We start from the raw sequence: 20,815 nt of genomic DNA, 5'->3' as shown, positions 1-20,815 counted from the left end.
ACACAGCAAGCCGGAAATGCTTTGTGCATAGAACAGCCATTCCATCTCTGTCGGGCAGAAACCTCATATCTCCACGTTCTAACGTTGCGTTTTTTGTCGTAAATGAACGCCCTACTTGGTCATACCACAGCGTCACACAAAAGCATCAAAAGTAGCAGACCTACAAGCTCTAAACGCGGCGCGAAGCGACGCGTTTAGAGCTTGTAGGTCTGCTACTTTTGATGCTTTTGAATTTGAATCCTGAAAAGTAACGGTTTTGGACTCATGAGGTTTCCAACTCTGACAGAGACGATTTGATGCTGCAATATGCCTGCTTATGTGCTTTCCTGAGTGTGTGTGTGTGTGTGTGTGTGTGTGTGTGTGTGTGTGTGTGTGTGTGTGTGTGTGTGTGTGTGTGTGTGTGTGTGTGTGTGTGTGTGTGTGTGTGTGTGTGTGTGTGTGTGTGTGTGTGTGTGTGTGTGTGTGTGTGTGTCACGCACGCACACACACACGGATGTGCACATTGTTCACACATTTGTTTAGCGTGGGTGTTACTGTATGGCCGCTGTCTGTGCAATGCAAGCGTAATTGCGCGCCTCTGTTTTTGTTACAGCATGTTTGCTTGTGTGTGTGTGTGCGTGCGTGCAAATAAATATGGCAAAATAAATGGCATTCAGAACATCCACCGGCCTATAATGACGATGTCCTTGCGAGTATAGTAATACAAAGGCGCGTGTGTGTGTGTGTGTGTGTGTGTGTGTGTGTGTGTGTGTGTGTGTGTGTGTGTGTGTGTGTGTGTGTGTGTGTGTGTGTGTGTGTGTGTGTGTGTGTGTGTGTGTGTGTGTGTGTGTGTGTGTGTGTGTGTGTGTGTGTGTGTGTGTGTGTGTGCGTGCGTGTGTGCGTGCTGTGGAGTTTAACCTTGAGCTCAGCGGTAGCAGCAGGTTCAGAGACAGATGAACAGCAGGTACAGTCAGCCTCTCTCGTGTGTCAACAGCTCTCACACACACACACACATCTTTTTTTTGTATTACGTCAACATAAGATCATTCATTTTTTTATTGCCTTTTTCAACCATGAGCCGAAAGAAATAGAAGATCTACAAGCTCAGAACGCATCGCTCTGTGATGCGTTGCGAGCTTGTAGAGCTGCTATTTTTTGGTGCACGACACCAGCCCACAAACCAAGTGCAAATCAGGTATTTTTTATAATCTCCTAAATCTAACCTCTAAATGTCCAACCCTAGCCTTAACCTGCATCTTTCTGGTCATAGCTTGACCAGCCATGAAAAGCATGAGTGATCTTTATTGAGATGAGAAAACATGCATTTACATTGCTAAAGCAAAAAGTGGAATAATACAATCAAAACAATGTATGTACAATTAACAATGTATGTACAATCGGTCTGCCACCTCGGGGCGACTGATTGCCTCGTCACTCAAGGGTCCTTCTGGCCGATCTACACGGTCACAACTTTTTTCTGTTCTGGCCCCACAGTGGTGGAATGAACTCCCCACTGATGGACAGCAGAGTCACTGCCCATCTTTCACCGCAGGCTGAAAACCCACCTCTTCAGGAAACACTACCCTTCCTCTCTGCCTGGCCTATTTGTTGCTAACTAGTTGTACGAACTCTTGTTTTATTGTTGGATCTTGTTTAGTCGATACACTTATTTGTTTTAGCTCGTGCTTATTTGATTTTGCTATTCGTCTCATCTGTTTAAGAAAGTAGGTAGCTGATATATAGCACTTTTACCTTAGCGCTAGGTATACTCTTGGTTGCTTGTTTTTTCAGAGAATGCACTTAAGATTTCTGGTGATTAGTAGTTTCGTTCCCTACCGATGTTGAATGCACTTATTGTAAGTCGCTTTGGATAAAAGCGTCTGCTAAATGACTGTAATGTAATTAAACGGGAATAAATACATGTGTAAACAAAGCTTTGTTGCATTGCAACATTAAGAAAACTATAGCTTACAAAAAGAATGGTGCGTTTGCTGTCAGAAATAGTTATATGAACGTAGGTAAGGTTAGCTTACAAACATACTGTTTGTACTGCATATGCCATAGCGTATGATTATGTACAGAGATCACTCGGCGCAGACAGTGCAGATGCACAGAGTTAATGCGTATCTCTCTCTCTCTCTCTCTCTCTCTCTCTCTCTCTCTCTCTCTCTCTCTCTCTCTCTCTCTCTCTCTCTGCACATGGAGGAGTGGTTGTGGTCTTTTCAGTCCATTTGCTGCATATGGATGCAGCATAGGGATGGGGACTGCAGGCAGCATCTGTTTGATGATGTAATGGACACTCAATGACTTTATAGCAGTGGTTTTCAACCTATTTCGCGTCAAGGACCCCCAAATTGACACATTTTAGCCCACGGACCCCCATTTGAAAAGATATGCCAGGGACTCAACCATTTTGATGTCTTGGGGGTCTTAATCTACACTGTAATCATCGTCATTAGTGTTCATTTAACTCTGAGAGTGTACAAATGGAACCAAATGGACCCGTCAGGGTCCATTTGGTTCCATTTGTACACTCTCAGAGTTACAGACACATAAGGGTCAATTTGGTTTCTAACTATTAATTTGGCTGGGGACCCCCTGGAACCCCCTCAAGGACCACCCCGGACCACTGGTTGAGAAACACTGCTTTATAGGTTCTGCATGCGTGAGTGCGTGCGTGCGCGCCTGGGTGGGAGGGGTCACTGAGTTGAAGGATTTCCAGGTTATCTGGCATTGGTACAAATGTATGCGTTAAACCGGGGGTCTTTTCAAACATTTTTCAGGCCAATAACCCCCTTAGCTGAGAGTGAGATGCAGTTTGATCCAATCAGAAGAGAGATCCAATCTCTTTCAGGATAGAGGATTAAACAAGTGAAATAGGAAGTGATGACATAAATAAATGAGCAGACACAATTGGAACTGGAACATTATAAAACCGAAGCTGATAAATGGGTACTCTCTCCTGATTGGCTGAAATGTGGCCCACCCACCTGAAAATGTGTTTTCTGTTTATTAACACATTGGGTGCCAGCATTTTATAATAACAGATTACGTTCGGTGCCAGAAATCTCACCGTTGAGCTGCGCGGCGCTGTTTAAGCTGTAGACTCCAAGACGTGCATTCCATGTGAAACAAAGCATGCCTCCAATTTGCACGATGGTCCCATGGCTAACGCCTGGAACGATAACATCTCTCACGCGAGTAACAATGGCGGAGCGATCGTGCATACACAATGAGTCGTTTTCCCCAGCGTAAAAAGTTTCGGAGTTATAGGGGTTTTAGAGAAGGAGATAGAACGGAAGCGGATGGGAGCCATGTTTTTTGACACGGTGATCCATCTGTCCTATCCGTCTCAGAATCACCATCGGTGATTCCAGAGCTGCTCCAGCCCCTCCCGTGTGGAAAAAAAACTAAAAAAAGACTGAAAACACAGTTCAGACCGTGTTCGGCACCAAAGCGCTACTCTGTGAAAACACGGTTCAGACCGTGTTTGGTACCCGATGTGTTAAAGAGCTGGAGAGACAGGGAGACTCCTGTTACTGAACAAACATTCTGTAGCACATAAGCCCTTTGACCATCTCAATCCGGACCGCCAAGAAAAACGAAATACCTCCCCACAAAATCTGCATTCTAAAAGGCTGCCGTATGTTAATGGTTTTTGGTCAAATACATTTAACTCGACTCCAATTAATAGTAATTCATATTTACCATTTCAGTACAATATACCTGCCTTCCATCCGTATGTACTGAAATGTTTTATGTGACCTGGGGAGTGGTGCATATCAGATAAGATACTCTATACATGTAATAGGCTCATTTAAAAGTTGATACAGCATTGACATGTTTTTTTATGTAAGTAATATTTTCATAACCTTACAGTACACCAGAGTGATACAGTACAGTACAGCTGTAAAATAAAAATAAAAAATAGAAAAGATCAACATTTTGTTACTGAAAATTCTTGTTGTGAAAGCAAGGACCTTATTGTAAAGTAGTCTGGCATGTCTACCAAATGTTAACATAATTCATCACTTATTGGCCCTTCACTCACTTTATCGAAGTCAGTATGGCCCTCTGGAAATAAATGCTGCCCACCCCTGCTCTATAGCAATGATCACTATCACAATATAGAGCTTTTGACAACAACACAATATCACTTCCTCTACCCTTATTTTACATTGTGAATGTCCGCACTGCTTGTTTGTACTTATATGTCCCAAGGGATACTTTATGAACATTTAGTCGACGATGAAATCAAAGCACGTTGCAGAGTCAGATACATAGTGGCTTTGTATTGATCAGAGACTGAAAAGTGCAACGGTCATCAAGACCGCTCATTAGATGTGAAATACCTCCATCAGCAAAGACTTCAAGACCAGCAAACATTACATTCTATGCAGCACAGATGTGAGGAAAGCTTTGTATCTAACAGACTCCTGATGTCTTTGTCCTTATTCTTGTGCCCTGGGGTTCAGTAGTAGACGAAGTACTCAACTCCAGTAAAGATACTCCTGGTCAAATATTACTCAAATATAAGTGAAAGTTGCTCTGTCATTTTTTTTTTTACTGGAGTACGTTTCTGTCTGTCTGTCTGACTCTTAGACTCTCTCTCTCTCTCTCTCTCTCTCTCTCTCTCTCTCTCTCTCTCTCTCTCTCTCTCATTTAGAACAGGGAATTGGCAGCAGGCAGGCAGTAGTGTGTGTGCACGTGCATTCATACGATTATGATGTGTGTCAGCAGGCAGTAAAGGTGAACTGAAATATTTAAGGGTGTACACCGGCTGCACATGGGCGAGGGAAGAGCTACATTACAGTATTCTCTCTCTCTCTCTCTCTCTCTCTCTCTCTCTCTCTCTCTCTCTCTCTCTCTCTCTCTCTCTCTCTCTCTCTCTCGGCATCACTCCTTCAAGCGCCAAGTATTGAACATGTACAGTACTGAAGCATAATTGCATTCGACTACACACACCAATGCACGCATGCACAAACAAAGACATTGTCTGTCGCACATATCGTTTTCATGTCAAGGACCCGCATCTGGCCGCGGACCCCTGACTGAAAATGTGTTGTGCCAGGGGACCCCTTTACAAGATTTGTGTTGTTAAAAGATCGTTTGAGATTCTCTGAAATTAGCCCAAGTTGTGAGCTTGTAGATAGGCAGATTTTCAATTATCCTAGAAATGGGGTTAAAGTGCTTAAACTGATTTTGACGGTGTGTTAACTATTTGGGCGACCCCCCGACCGGGACCCCTGGCGGTCCCCCGACCCCACTTTGAGCATTGCTGTTATAAGGCAGTCGTTCTCAACCTGTGTGTCGGGACCCCCTTGTTAGAGAGGACTGGAATATTTGTGTTGCAGAGGTTAGCTGCTATCACCTATAAGCTATAGGGCATAGCAGTGCCGGCCATTTTCTGGTTCCACTCCAAAATAGTCAATGGATTTTTCCCATTGACATTTCCAAAAATATTTATATAAATTACTTTAAGCCTAGAATCAAGCCATCCAGGGTCCTGGTGAATCATGACCATTAAACGTTTGATTCTATGAAAACACTTTTTTGAAAACGGAAAAACAAAGGGTATTTATTGAATATAGTATATCATATAATTAAATATAAGATAAAATAAAATCACAGAAAAAAATGTTTTATGGTCATGATTCACCAGGACCCTGGATGGCTTGATTCTAGACTTAAATGAATTGATATAAATATTGTTGGAAATGTCAATGGGAAAAATGCATTGACTATTTTGGTGTGGAACCAGAAAATGTCCGCCACTGCTATGCCCTATGGTGTAAAGTAACTAAGTACATTTACTCAAGTACTGTACTTAAGTACAGTAAATCTCACAATGTGTCGCATCGCACCGCATTGTGAGATTGTAGATCTGCTATTTTCAAAAGATTTTCAAAATAACTCATTCTGCATAATGAGTATACTTTCTACTTTTGGTACCTTAAGTACATTTTGATACCACTTTTGCACTTTTTACCAAGTCAATTTTGAATTCCGGACTTTTACTTGTAACTTCTACATTGCAGTATTGATACTTCTACTTAAGTATAAAATGTGAGCACTTTTTCCACCACTGTCTGGTAACACCTAATAACACTCTCTCTCTCTCTGTGTGTGTGTGTGTGTGTCTCTCCCCAGCGGAGCCTCTACCCCTCATGGACCTGTGTAGGCGCGCCGCCCGCGTGGCGCTGGGTCGGGAGCGCCTCCAGGACATCCAGCGTCTGCCTCTGCCCCAGTCCCTCAAGAACTACCTGCAGTACCAATGACCCTGATGGCCTGCACCGGACACCATGCAACCACACTGCTGGAGACAAGTACGCACATCTTTTTTTGACTTAATTAGGCTACTTTAACCCTTTAAGACCTGGAACGCACTTTTTTTGATTTGAGCTAAAAAAGCATTATTTTACACTTTGGCTATTCAAAAATAGCAGATATACAAGCTCATAGCGCGGCACCGAGTGCCGCGCTATGAGCTTGTAGATCTGCTATTTTTGAAAAATCGTGAAAATGTGTGCAAATCTTTGAATGTATTTATTATTTTAAAGCGCATATTTTTAACTCAAATCTTTGCTTCTCGGGGTCCCTGGAACAACACATTTTGAAATGGGGGTCCGCGGCCAAATACATATCATATTAGGGGTCCTTGACATGAAAAAGTTTGAGCACCGCTGATACAGAAACATACGTTTCTCAGAATACTGTTGGGATTTAGAAGACATTACATTTTGTAGAATCGGCTTCAGGTCTTAATGGGTTGAAACTACCTGCAGTACCAATGACGCTGACGTCCCCACCAGCCACCATGCAACCACACTGCTAGAACAAGTATGCAGACTTTTAAGTGGTGTTGTCAATTACTTCTACGAGCTCTTGTTTTATTCGACCCTGTTTAGTCGATACAGTTATTTGTCCTAGCTCTTGCTCGTTTGACTTTCCTATTTGTCTCATCTGTTTATGAAAGTAGGTAGCTGATATATTGCACTCTTACCTTAGCGCTAGGTATGCTCTTAGTTGCTTGTTTGTTTTAGAAGAGAATGCACTTAAGACTTCTGGTGAATAGTAGTTTCCTTCCCTACCTATGTTGAATGTAAGTCGCTTTGGATAAAAGCGTCTGCTAAATGACTGTAATGTAATGTAATGTGTCAGACGCTTCTATGTCTGACTTTGCGTGTTTGCGTGCGCTACCTTTCCGCCTTATCCTTTTTGCCTAAACTCTTTAGGCCTTTTTTACTATTTAGAAACATTGTGAAAATAGCCGATTTACATCAACACGTTGTGAGCTTGTAGGTCGGCTATTTGAACAATTTTTAAAAGTTTTTCAAAATAGTAAAACATGCCTAAAAAGTTTAGGCGTAAGGGGTAAGGTCCCTTACCTCTTAGGCCCTTAAGTCTGTCTGTACCAGCCACCACTCAAGTATTCAGAGTTTTTACTTAAAATGTTTACCTAATATAATATTTCACTGTGAGATAGTAGAGTAGAAGTATAAAGCGTCCAAAAAATGTACGTACTATGTAAGTAAAAGCACCTCAAAACTGTACTCAAGTACAACAGTTGGTAAATGTATTTACTTGGTTTACTTCTCCACCTTTACAGATGCACCTGGGACCAGGCGGACCCACTGAGAGCGACCGGCGAATGAAAGGTTTCGAGGAATGCAGAGGGAGGGGGGAGGTCAGCCAATGGGAAGCCGGCGTCTTTTTTTGGGGGCGTGGAGATGGCGGCACGCCAACCGACGCACCACTGGCTAAAAAAAAGGAAAGGAACGCCGGACACGAAAACGGTGGATGAAAATAAACTGAACCCTTTGGTCCATGTTTTCAAAACGTAGGCTATTAAAGGCATACTTGAGTTTTTGTTTTTTAGAGGGGTTGCTTTTTGGTGACCCATTTTCAGACTTTTTTGTGGATAAATTATTGAAAACGGCGACAGTGTTACTGTAAAGCTCACTCGACCCGAGAGAGAGAGGGCCAGTCTTCTCTTAATGGAGTGCTTCCATCAGAGGGAGAGTGAGTGGTAGTATTAGAAGACTAACGACCCCACCTGCTGATGGGAAAGAGAACTGCTGCGAGAAAAAGCACACCAGACGCCTTTTTTGTGTTTGCTTGAGAGGGGGTTCAAAATGGACCCTTTTGGGTCAGTAACTCTGAGAGCGTACAAATGGAACCATATGGACCCATAAGGGTCCATATGGTTCCATTTGTACTCTCTCAGAGTTACGGGGGGGGGGGGTCTTTGAAATTAAAGGACGACTTCACCCATTTCCCACCTATCTTCATATAATTGGTCCTCACTAGTGGTCATCATAATAGCATTTTCGTCTACTCTGTCTGTGTGTCAGAAGGAGGGCTTTGGACAAGTTCAGAAACCCTGCCTACCAGTGACATCATCGATGGGGTATCCAAGCTAATAGAAACTGTTGCAGGCTTTCTTTTCCTGGAAAGTTTGCATGCCGTAATAGACGGATTTCCGCGCGACGTCATCACAGAGCAGAATGCGCAATCTGTGCATGCTCGGGGGAAACGAAAACGAGCGCCGTTCACTCTGTTGTTATGTTCGGGAGTTAGATAGCCATAGTTCTGCTATTATAGGCATAATAGGCATAATGCTGCTATTATATACAAACAGATCCAACTTTCGACAAATCATTTTTATTGAGTAAACAAGGTATTACAAACTGCACAATTTAATCTACTTTCATTAAACCCGGTGAAGATCATTTCTTTTATGAATGGACATTTGACCAGAGCTGCTGCGGGTAATGGCGCCCTCTATAGGCTTCCCCCTCCTCTGCGCGGTCATATCCTCTCAATGTTTACAAACATGAAACCCGTCTATAGAGCCAGTTGGTGTAAAGTAACTAAGTACATTTACTCAAGTACTGTACTTAAGTGCAACTTTTGCTTTACTGGAGTATTTCCAATTGCCTCTACTTTTATTTCTACTCCACTACGTCTCAGAGGCAAATATTGTACTTTTGCTCCACTACAATTATTTGAAAACTTTAGTTACTAGTTACTTTGCTGATATAAATTATTACATTTTAAAACACACATTAACCACTTTAGCCCTATTTTATACCTAGGCTATTTGACAATAGCCGATCTACAAGCTCACAATGTGTCGCATCACGATGTGTTGTGAGCTTGTAGATCTGCAATTTTCAAACATTTTAGTACTTTTACTTTTGGTACTTTACGTGCATTTCGATACCAATACTTTTGTACTTTTCACTTGTAACAGAGTGCTTCTACATTGCTGTATTGATACTTTTACTTAAGTAAAATTTGGAGTACTTTTCCCACCACTGAATATGGTGGAATATGGAACATTTTTCTAGCATTAATAAAAGAAAAATAGGTTTGAAATGACCAAACCTACCAATGATGTCACTGGTAGGCGGGTGTCTGAACTGTCCACTCACAGCCCTCCTCTGAGACACAGACCGAGTAGACCTAAAATGATACCATATTATCATGAGTGTTTAAGTGAGTACCAAATTACACAAAGATAGGTTGAAGATGGTCGAAGTTAAAAAAGGTTTGAGAGCTACTGCGGTGGAGGTAAGAGGTGGTCCGAGGAGTAGCATTAGAAGACCAACACCCACCCACCCCCTGCTGGCGGGAAAAGAGAACTGCTGGGAGAAAAGCACACCGATCCTTATACCCGGGGAGGCCTTTGTGACATAAATAACCATATCACTGCTAAAGGACACACTATTCTCTGTACTCCATATGTCTCCTCTGGTGCAGGCGGCTTAAGCCTGTTTCCAAGACACTTTTTTTTGTAATGCTAATAATGTTGAATGAGCCCATGTTTCCATGTTTAACCAAATGGCAGATATACAATTCACAATTTACAATGTAGGCATTTAGCAGATGTAGCAGAATATTCATTAACATGTGTTGTAAGGGGGACGATGTCAAACACACAATATGGTGTTGCCACCCAACCAAAAGCTCACCCCGCATACGCCAGTGGCACAACGTCTTCAAAAATCACTTTATATGCAAGAGTATTATACTTTCCAAAACAAATTACAAGTTAAACCTCCAGCTGCATGCCACAGTCAAGTCCCTGTTTTTTTTTAGGTACGTTTTCTAGTTAGGAAATGAACAGGATATACAGTACATGTAATACATAATTCAATACCATAATAATTATAGTTGGGGGTGTACACTGACAGTACACAGGATGATGTATGCATGTTGGTGTCATTTAGGAAGCAACGGTTCAGTTAACCTTTGTTTTTGGGGTCACGGTTCCGGTTCGGTTTACAGTTTATGAATATAAAATAAATATTTCCAAAATTCCAAAACGTTATTATATTCAGACACATTGCAGTATGCCGATTCTATTGTCAGCCTTTCATTATGTTCAAGGTGGGGAAAACAAACCTTACTGTATATCACAGTCTTCACCATGCGAGGGGGAGGTACCGTCGCTAAGACAAAAACACAATTTCACGGCAATAAAGCGCCGGTTGTTTTAATGTGTGTATAAGGATTTTAATCACTTGAACCCAAGCATCCATATTCTAGGAATGCAACGCTACAAACATTGCATTTCTAGTGTCAGTCACATAACCTACTAGACTATGCCCAACTGTACATACCAACATGTACAGTATGCAGCGTTATAAGCGAGTCCGCTCATCGATGTTGTGTTCTGCTTCGTGTGCGGTGTGAGCTATCGGTGGCGTAAACACGCTAATAATGCTAACGTTAGCTAATGCTGTTTTGGGGGTTCGGGACTTGGAGTCTGTCTTGCTGTAGCAACAATACTGTACCTCTCTGGAAAGACCACACCATCACAACAATGTTTCTACAGTGTCTAGGAATATTATTAATGTCATAATGGCAGATATGTTCAGAATAAAGAAACAAAGTCAATGCAAAGGCGCGACGCTGTATGGAGCGGTGCGACCGGGGCAGGGTGAACGGAGCGACTAGAAAGATATTTTATCTTTCAGTGGGAACGCACCTTCACGTTTACACTTAGGGTGTCGTGCTGAAAATAGCTTGATCACACTGAGTCACGCTGTGATCTTGCACATCTGCTATTTTCCACTCATAAGTCCAGCCTACGGTATGGAGCACTGTTTTAGGCCAGTGGTTCTCAACCTTTTTCCGGATCAGGGCTGGCTGCCCCGTGTTAAGTGGTCAGATGGGTGGGCTGCGTTCGTTCTCAGAGCATAGTTTGTTTTAATGAGCAATCAAATCGCTTGATCAATCAATTGATTGTGTTCTGGCTTGGATCAATAGAACTAACATAGTAAAGTTCCTATGTTTAAAGGTTTTACAGAAACAAGAGAGTCCATGACATTATTATTTTTTATGTTTTTTCTTATTTATTAAAGCCTCACTATGTAACTTTTTTTAATGGATAAAATGTAATTTCATCCAATCTGTATGGTAGAGTACGATAATACAATGATCTGACACAAATTTTGACCTGACGGTCAAGATTCAATTTATCCCCTGAGCAAGCAGGCCGGCTCTATTAGCTCAAAATGTCAGCAGCACTTGCGCAGGAAACCGGGTTCAAATCTGGGGTAGAAGAGGAAAGTTACATAGTGTAGTGCAGCTTTAATTTGACGTTATCATTAAAATCTTAGTGTTTTGCCAATTATTTGGGGGCCCACTTGCAATACCCTCACGGCCCACGAGGGGGCCCCGGCCCACAGGTTGAGAACCACTGTTACAGACACACACACACACGCACGCACGCACGCACGCACGCACACACACACACACACACACACACACACACACACACACACACACACACACACACACACACACACACACACACACACACACACACACACACACACACACACACACACACACACACACACACACACACACACACACCACCTATCTATTCCGTTTAAAATGCTTGAGTCACCTTTGTTTTCATTTGTATACTTTATTATTTTATTGTGTGCCGTCTGATACAGACGGTGATGATGACGAGGACGATGTTACCAAGATGAAGAAATGTGTTTCTTGTTTACCCACTTAAACCCTTAAAGCATCCTTATTGCCGGGGAAAGCTTTGGCAGAAAACAGCCGATCGACTCAGCTCACAACGCGTCGCAGTGCGACGCGTTGTGAGCTTGTCGATCGGCTGTTTTCTGCCAAAGCTTTCCCCACAGTAACGGAAAAACCATAGGGGGGTTTAAGTGGTCAATCTGGTTTGTTTATGTTTATTTTATATTGATGAAGGTTACATTCAGGTAAAGTTATACTGAGGTGATGATGATGATTGTGACGATCATGATTATGATGATGGGAGATATGACTTTTTTGTAGGGGGAAAAATTGAGAGAAAATGCTGCTTTTGTTTTTATTATTATTATTATTATTATTATTATTATTATTATTATTATGTTGATATATATTTGTGTTGAGAAGAGGAGAGATTCAGAGTTGAATGTACATACAGACAGACAGACAGACAGACAGACAGACAGACAGACAGACAGACAGACAGACAGACACCTGTCAGCAAGGCCTGAAATGTGAATTAAAAAAGTTAAGTTAATTAAAAAAAACGTGTTGAGATGTATTTATTGCCTCCATTCTGTGACTCTCTCCCTCTCCATCACTTTCTGCTGTCATTTTTTGTCTCACTTGCATTTCGTCCCTCGGTCTGCCTGTCACTTGCTGTCCCCAGCCAAATGAGGTACAGTTGAGATATATTACATTTTTTTGTCTATTCAAAAATAGCTGATCTACGATATCTATCAATACAATTACTATTGATTATTGTTGTTTAGTTACTTTTAAGATTTTGATTATTATTACAAAACAAAAACATACCATAACCACTTCAGCCCTACAGTATATATACATTTGGGCCATTTGAAAATAGCCGATCTACAAGCTCGCATTGTGAGCTTGTAGATCTGCTATTTTCAAAAGATATTTATACATTTGAATTCATGGATTCATGGACAAATGCGCAAGACCATTAATCCACGCATTTGCATTGACAAACCATTGGCAGATTCCGCCCTAGAGGTAAAATAAAAGTGTGAAAAAAAGTGCGCGTTGTGAGCTTAGATCAGCTATTTTCAAATAGCCTAGGTATAAAATAGGGCTAAAGTGGTTAATGTATGTTTCATAATAATGTAATGATTTATATCTGCAAAGTAACTAGTAACTAAAGTTTTCAAATAATTGCAGTGGAGTAAAATACAATATTTGCCTCTGAGATGTAGTGGAGTAGAAGTAAAAGTATAGACACTTCTAAATACTCCAGTATAGTAAAAAAAAATACCTCAAAATTGTGACTTAAGTACAGTACTTGAGTAAATGTACTTAGTTACTTTACACCACTGATGGTCAGGGACGTGAGAAGGAGGATTATTGGGGAGGCGTCATTGGCTTGAATGACACCTGGAAGCAGTGGTTCAGGAGGTAAGAGTGGCCTCTTGGGAAACGGCGGGTTCCTAGTTTGAACCCCGGCTCCTCCTGAGTTATAGTGTCAAAGTGTCCTTGAGCAAGACACTGAACCCCTAACTGCTCCCGTACTTTATTGACCTTAATTAAATGTAAGGCAGCATGTTAGAAAAGGGGGAAAGAATAACTTTGTCTTTTTATTTCTGTCTTGTTTACAAAAAAGAAAAAAAAAGAAATATGATATTGATATGTATACACTGTGTATTGTCAATAAACAAATCATTACAAAAAAAAGAAAAGGGGGAAAGAAAGAAAATAAGCCAAAAGGATCATCACAAAAAAAAGCCATAAACATTCAAACATCTAGACAAACAACAGTACGTTATGGTACACAATATGCAGTTCAAACTATACTCATGATTATGATTCATGATGATATCGTGTGTGTGTGTGTGTGTGTGTGTGTGTGTGTGTGTGTGTGTGTGTGTGTGTGTGTGTGTGTGTGTGTGTGTGTGTGTGTGTGTGTGTGTGTGCGCTCGCGCGCACCTGTGCGTGCGTGCGTGTAAAGTGGTTAAGAGAAAGGTGCTTGTAGTTGTTGATTGATTGATTGATTGAAATTTTTATTAGGCAAAAGAATGTAAAACAACACAATTACATTTATAATGCTTTTGTCTAAAAGGTCCGATACCATTGTATTTACCAGCAGAGGGTGGCAGAGATCTGTTTTTCCCTTGTCTCAGTCAATTTCATCTTGGATCAATCACCCTCCTGTTAGTTTGATGTCTTTTAAGCATTCACCAGACTTGCATGTATTTGTGAAAGAAGAGAGAACATTAGATCACAATTTCCTACACAGTAAATGGCCCAACGAACTGGCTTTATTAATCCAATAACATAAGAACATAAAAAACTAGAAAACAATTGCCTGTATAAACATGACACACCACAGGCATATGTTTTCATGCGCTTAATTTGACCATAAATATATCATTTTCAAACTGTTGTTTGTCATGATACATTCACACAGACTAAATAATATGTTGCACAACGATGAAGCAATACAAAATGTATTCGGAAAAAGGTTAAACAAATATATAATAATAATAATTGGCTCCCCACTGAGTTTGTTAATTAATTCCCTACTTCGTCCTACAAGAGTAGAGTGACATGCAAAAGTAGCAAAAATAGCCAATCTACAAGCTCCCAAGGTGTCCCATCGTGACGCATTGTGCACAATAATAATACTAAATATAGCTGCAAGCAGCGATAATACGGGGCCAGGGAGAGAGAAAGAGAAATGATAATTCCTTTAACAGGTCAGTTCATGAAAGTCCTTGCGGTCTTGTTTCCAATGAGGGCCTGTGAGCAATTAGGGGTTAAGAGTCTTGCTCAGGGACAAATTTCATCGACACATTTGCTGACCTGGCCTGGAATCGTACCTGTGTCAACCAGAGCCTCTGGCTCCCTAACCACTCAGCTATGGCCGACCCTCAGAGAGAGAGAGAGAGAGAGAGAGAGAGAGAGAGAGAGAGAGAGAGAGAGAGAGAGAGAGAGAGAGAGAGAGAGAGAGAGAGAGAGAGAGAGAGAGAGAGAGAGAGAGAGAGAGAGAGAGAGAGAGAGAGAGAGAGAGAGAGAGAGAGAGACGGAATAGATTGAAGAGACAGAGACATGGAAACGGAATAGATTGAAGATAGAAACGGAATAGATTGAAGAGAGAGAGAGAGAGCCATGGAAACGGAATAGATTGAGTCATGTTTTTTGCAATTCAACTTAAATGAGTCTGCATGAAGTGAGGCTTGAACCGGCAACCTTGCGATCGTGAGGCACTCTTAGGTAGCTGCAACACTACCTACAGTGCTATAGCTTTGTCCAGGCTGATATTGTCTGTTGAGGATCACAAACTCTTGCCTTCTGTCATGACCCAAGCCCCTGTTTCACTAACACAAAGATCACTCGTTCACAAACCATTTACCAATGAAGAAATTGTACATCTCCTCAGAACCAAAACTAGTGAAAGTAGCCGATCTACAAGCTCACAAACCATTAAAAGTTGTCAGATTGTACATCGGCTATTTTCACAATGAAGTATGTTATACATTGAAAAAACATACTCTCATTGCTATCTGAAAAGTTGTGAGATTGTAGATCAGCTATTTTCACAATGAAGTATGTAAAAAACACTCAATTAAGTATTTCATGTTATCTTTAACAATTGCTAATGTATTCATTGATAGTCATGTTGTGTGAAATGCAACTTAGATGAAGTCTGCACCAAGTGAGGCTTGAACCTGTGACCTTGAGGTTGTGAGACATACACTTAAGCGGGACGCTATTGGACCAACAGACAAACCTCTGAAAAAAGAGATCACACTGATCATACAGTTTCACGCAAATAGCTGAAAAATCCTGGGTTTAAGTGTTTTTCAAACTGCTCAAGATTGCGGACAATCTAAGGGCGGTGCTTACTGGTCAACGTGATAGATGTGTTCCTCATTAGTCAAGGCACATGTGTAAGCAGGTCTAATGGCTGTCGGCCAAACGAGGCATGACTTTTGCCTGTTTAAAGTTTCGATTTTCAAAAAATTGCTATAGCGCCCCCGTTTGACCAATTGGAGTAAGATTGGTTTCAGTGATATTTGGAATGGCCCTTTACATTTTAGCAAAGTTTCAAAGAATGGTAAGTCTGCATGTATGTGTTAGGGGCAGATGAATAATTGTCATAAAACTGCAATATTCATTGGCTCATTAAAGCTTCATTTTTTCACTTATGGAAAATATTTTGCAAAAGTTTTTTGGCATAGGTCCAAAGTTCATGTAAAAAGTTTCGTGCAGATTACTTAAAAATCCCAGGAGGAGATTTTTTTCATATAATTCAAAATGGTGGGAGATCTAAAGGTCAGAGGTCAAAAGTCAGAGTGTGAAAGTTGTTCAGCATGAGGAGACGCATGTGTGCATCGAAGTTTCATGGCTGTAGGTGAAACAGGGCATGAGTTGTACCTGTTCAAAGTTGGCATTTTTCAATTGAGTGCTATAGCGCCACCTTTTGACGAAAGATTGTGAGAATTATTTCTTGATCGTTTTTCATGACCATCTATCATATGGCCGAGTTTCATAAAAAGCGTATGCACGGTTCAGCCAGAACTGCCAAAAGTGGCAGAAGAAGAAGAAATGGAATAATGCCAAATATAGCTGCAAGCAGCAATTAGCGGTTTCGAGAATAATGGCAGACTGGCAGACTGTGACAAGAGTGGCAGACTGGCAGACTGGCAGACTTTGACAGAGTGGCAGACTGGCAGACTGGCAGACTGGCAGACTTTGACAGAGTGGCAGACTGGCAGACTGTGACAGAGTGGCAGACTGGCAGACTGGCAGACTGTGACAGACTGTGGCAGACTGGCAGACTGGCAGACAGACAGACTGTGGCAGACTGGCAGACTGGCAGACAGACAGACTGTGGCAGACTGGCAGACTGGCAGACAGACAGACAGACAGTGACAGAGTGGCAGACTGGCAGACTGTGACAGACTGGCAGACTGTGACAGAGTGGCAGACAGACAAACAGACAGACTGTGACAGAGTGGCAGAGTGGCAGACTGGCAGACAGACAGACAGTGACAGAGTGGCAGACTGGCAGACAGACAGACTGTGGCAGACTGGCAGACTGGCAGACAGACAGACAGTGACAGAGTGGCAGACTGGCAGACAGACAGACAGACTGTGACAGAGTGGCAGACTGGCAGACAGACAGACAGACAGTGACAGAGTGGCAGACTGGCAGACAGACAGACAGTGACAGAGTGGCAGACAGGCAGACAGACAGACTGTGACAGAGTGACAGAGTGACAGAGTGGCAGACTGGCAGACTGGCAGACAGACAGTGACAGAGTGGCAGACTGGCAGACAGACAGACAGTGACAGAGTGGCAGACAGGCAGACAGACAGACTGTGACAGAGTGAGAGAGAGAGAGAGAGAGAGAGAGAGAGAGAGAGAGAGAGAGAGAGAGAGAGAGAGAGAGAGAGAGAGAGAGAGAGAGAGCAAAGTGCACATGTCTGAATTAACAGGGTCATGTTTTGCATAATGCAATTTAAATGTAAACTGTGACAAGTGGGGTTTGAGCCGTGGACCTTTGGCACATGAGACTAACACTGTATTGATCAAGCTATTCAATCCACAGCCTTGGTCAGTGAGAAGGGAGAATCCAACAAAACAAAACAAAACAAAAGAGGGAATGAAGTACATCATACATTGAAAACAACTACTCTCAATAAGCGTTTCATTTAACAATTGCATGTTTATTCATTGATACAGTCATGTTGTGTGCAATGCAATTGAGTTGAGGTCTGCATGAGGTGAGATTTGAACCGGCGACGCTCTGGTATCAAGGCAGATGATTAAGCCATTGGGCCAACAGACCCGAACTGATGAAAAGGGAGTTCACACACATGACACACTTTCACGCAAATTGCTCAGAAATACTGGATTTAAATGTTTTTCAAACTGCTCAAAATTGCAGACAATCTAAGGGCGGAATTTACTGGTTAACAATTGCACATGCATTCATTGATACAGTCATGTTGTGTGCAATGCAATTATAATGAATTCTACATGACGTGGGATTCGAACCAGGAACCCTGTGGTTTCAAGGCAGATGATTAAGCCATTGGGCCAACAGACCTGTACTAGTGAAAAGGGAGTTCACACACATGACACACTTTCACGCAAATTGCTCAGAAATCCTTGGTTTAAATGTTTTTCAAACTGCTCAATATATTTCGGAATGGAAACTAGTGGAAAATAGTCGATCTACAAGCTCACGACGCGTTGCTATCTAAAAAGGTGTGAGATTGTAGATCGGCTATTTTCACAAGAAAGTATGTCATACATTAAAAAAAACTACTCTCAAAAGCATTTCGTGTTATTGTCTAAACATTGCACTTGTCTGAATTAACAGGGTCATGTTTTGTACAATGCAATTTAAATGTGAACTGTAATAAGTGGGATTCGAACCAGGGACCTTCGGCACATGAGACTCACACTCTACTGGTGGAGCTATCCAATACACAGCCTTAGACAGTGAAAAGGGAGAATCCAACAAAACAAAACAAAAGCGCGAATGAAGTAAGTCATACATTGAAAATAACTACTTTCAAGTATGCATTTCTCGTCATCTTTAACAATTGCACATGTATTCATTGATATAGTCATGTTGTGTGCAATGCAATTATAATTAAGTCTACCTGAGGTGGGATTCGAACCGGCTACCCTATGGTTTCAAGGCAGATGATTAAGCGATCAAGCTATTGAACCAACACACCTGAACCTGTGAAAAAGGGCCTCAAACATGTATTTGACACAGTTTCATGCAAATTGCTCAGAAATCCTGGATTTAAATGTTTTTCAAACTGCTCAAAATTGCAGACAATCTAAGGGCAGAGCTTACTGGTCAAAGTGATACATGTGTTCCTCATGAGTCAAGGCACATGTGTAAGCAGGTTTAACGGCTGTCGGCCAAACGAGGCATGACTTTTGCCTGTTTAAAGTTTGCATTTTCAAAAAATTGCTATAGCGCCCCCCTTTGACCAATTGGAGTAAGATTGGTTTCAGTGATACTTGGAAGGACCCTCTACAATATTGCAAAGTGTCAAACAAATGTGAGTCTGCATGTATGTGTTAGGGGCAGATGAATAATTTAAAAAAAGCTGCAATTTTCATTGGCTTATAAAAGCTTAACGTTTTCACTTATGGAAAATCCGCTAAGTTACGTCTGTCGGCATTGGTCCAAAGTTCATGTGTATACAGTTTCGTACAGATTGCTCATAAATCCCAGGAGAAGTGACATTTTTACTGCTTTTTACTGCTTTTCATAGAATTCGAAATGGTGGTAGATCTAAAGGTCAGAGGTCAAAAGTCAAACAGTGAAAGTTGTTAGGCATGAGGAGACGCATGTGTGTATCGAAGTTTCATGGCTGTAGGTCGAACAGGGCATGAGCTGTACCTGTTCAAAGTTGGCATTTTCAATTGAGTGCTACAGCGCCACCCTTTGGCCAATGGTTGTGAGTTTCGGGTTTTCGCCGTTTGGCATAGCCCTCTACCATATTGCCGAATTTCATAAGAAGTGACCAGGCGGTTAGGCCAGAACTGGCAAAACCGGCGGAAGAATAATAATAATAAATATAGCTGCAAGCAGCAATGAGCGGTTTCGAGAATAATGGCAGACTGGCAGACTGTGACAGAGTGGCAGACTGGCAGACTGTGACAGACTGTGGCAGACTGGCAGACTGGCAGACAGACAGACTGTGGCAGACTGGCAGACTGGCAGACTGGCAGACAGACAGACAGACAGTGACAGAGTGGCAGACTGGCAGACTGTGACAGACTGGCAGACTGGCAGACTGTGACAGAGTGGCAGACAGACAAACAGACAGACTGTGACAGAGTGGCAGAGTGGCAGACTGGCAGACAGACAGACAGTGACAGAGTGGCAGACTGGCAGACAGACAGACTGTGGCAGACTGGCAGACTGGCAGACAGACAGACAGTGACAGAGTTGCAGACTGGCAGACAGACAGACAGACTGTGACAGAGTGGCAGACTGGCAGACTGGCAGACTGGCAGACAGACAGACAGTGACAGAGTGGCAGACTGGCAGACAGACAGACAGTGACAGAGTGGCAGACTGGCAGACAGACAGACTGTGACAGAGTGACAGAGTGACAGAGTGGCAGACTGGCAGACAGACAGTGACAGAGTGGCAGACTGGCAGACAGACAGTGACAGAGTGGCAGAGAGAGAGAGAGAGAGAGAGAGAGAGAGAGAGAGAGAGAGAGAGAGAGAGAGAGAGAGAGAGAGAGAGAGAGAGAGAGAGAGAGAGAGAGAGAGAGAGAGAGAGAGAGGCAGTAAGAGAGAGAGCGAGAGAGAAGAAGTGAACATGCATTAATTAACAAAGTCATGATTTTTGTTCAGTAAATTATATTTGGACCGGTTAAATTGGGGTTTGAACCAGGGACCTATAGACTTGTGGGCAGACAGTGTAAAGGATAAGGATAATTCCAGGTCCGTTCATGAAAGTCCTTGCGGTCTTGTTTCCAATGAGGGCCTGTGAGCAATTAGGGGTTAAGAGTCTTGCTCAGGGACAAATTTCATTTCATCGACACATTTGCTGGCCTGGCCTGGAATCGTACCTGGGGCAACCAGGGCCTCTGGCTCCCTAGGTGGGCTCACTAACCACTCAGCTATGGCCACAGTACAGACTGAGCCATTGGATAGACAGAATTGGATTTCATATGTGGTAAGTTATCATACAGCATGGGTTGCTTATTATATACATACAAGCTCATAACGCGTCACATTGTAGATCGGCTGTATGTGGTTACTGTAGGTGTTGTATTAATAATTACATCTGAGATTTGAACC

At 42.2% G+C, this 20,815-nt stretch overlaps 1 protein-coding gene across 3 annotated transcripts in view; it reads left to right on the top strand.

The window, feature by feature from the left end:
* The window catches only part of LOC311041393 (SPRY domain-containing SOCS box protein 4-like), a gene marked incomplete at both ends in the record, with an annotated part of 36,891 nt that extends 30,634 nt beyond the window's left edge, over positions 1–6,257 (top strand). For all 3 annotated transcript variants that reach the window (XM_084086305.1, XM_084086304.1, XM_084086303.1), the window contains one exon: positions 6,130–6,257. In XM_084086305.1, coding sequence (XP_083942431.1) covers positions 6,130–6,257 — 128 coding nt within the window. The remainder of the gene's footprint in view (positions 1–6,129) is intronic.
* Between the last annotated feature and the right edge of the window lie 14,558 nt (positions 6,258–20,815).

Source organism: Gymnoscopelus microlampas (assembly GCF_963454915.1).
Source record: "Gymnoscopelus microlampas genome assembly, contig: SCAFFOLD_94, whole genome shotgun sequence".
In the NCBI taxonomy this organism is placed as follows: Eukaryota; Metazoa; Chordata; class Actinopteri; order Myctophiformes; family Myctophidae; genus Gymnoscopelus; species Gymnoscopelus microlampas.
This window is presented reverse-complemented; position numbering and strand designations above follow the sequence as displayed.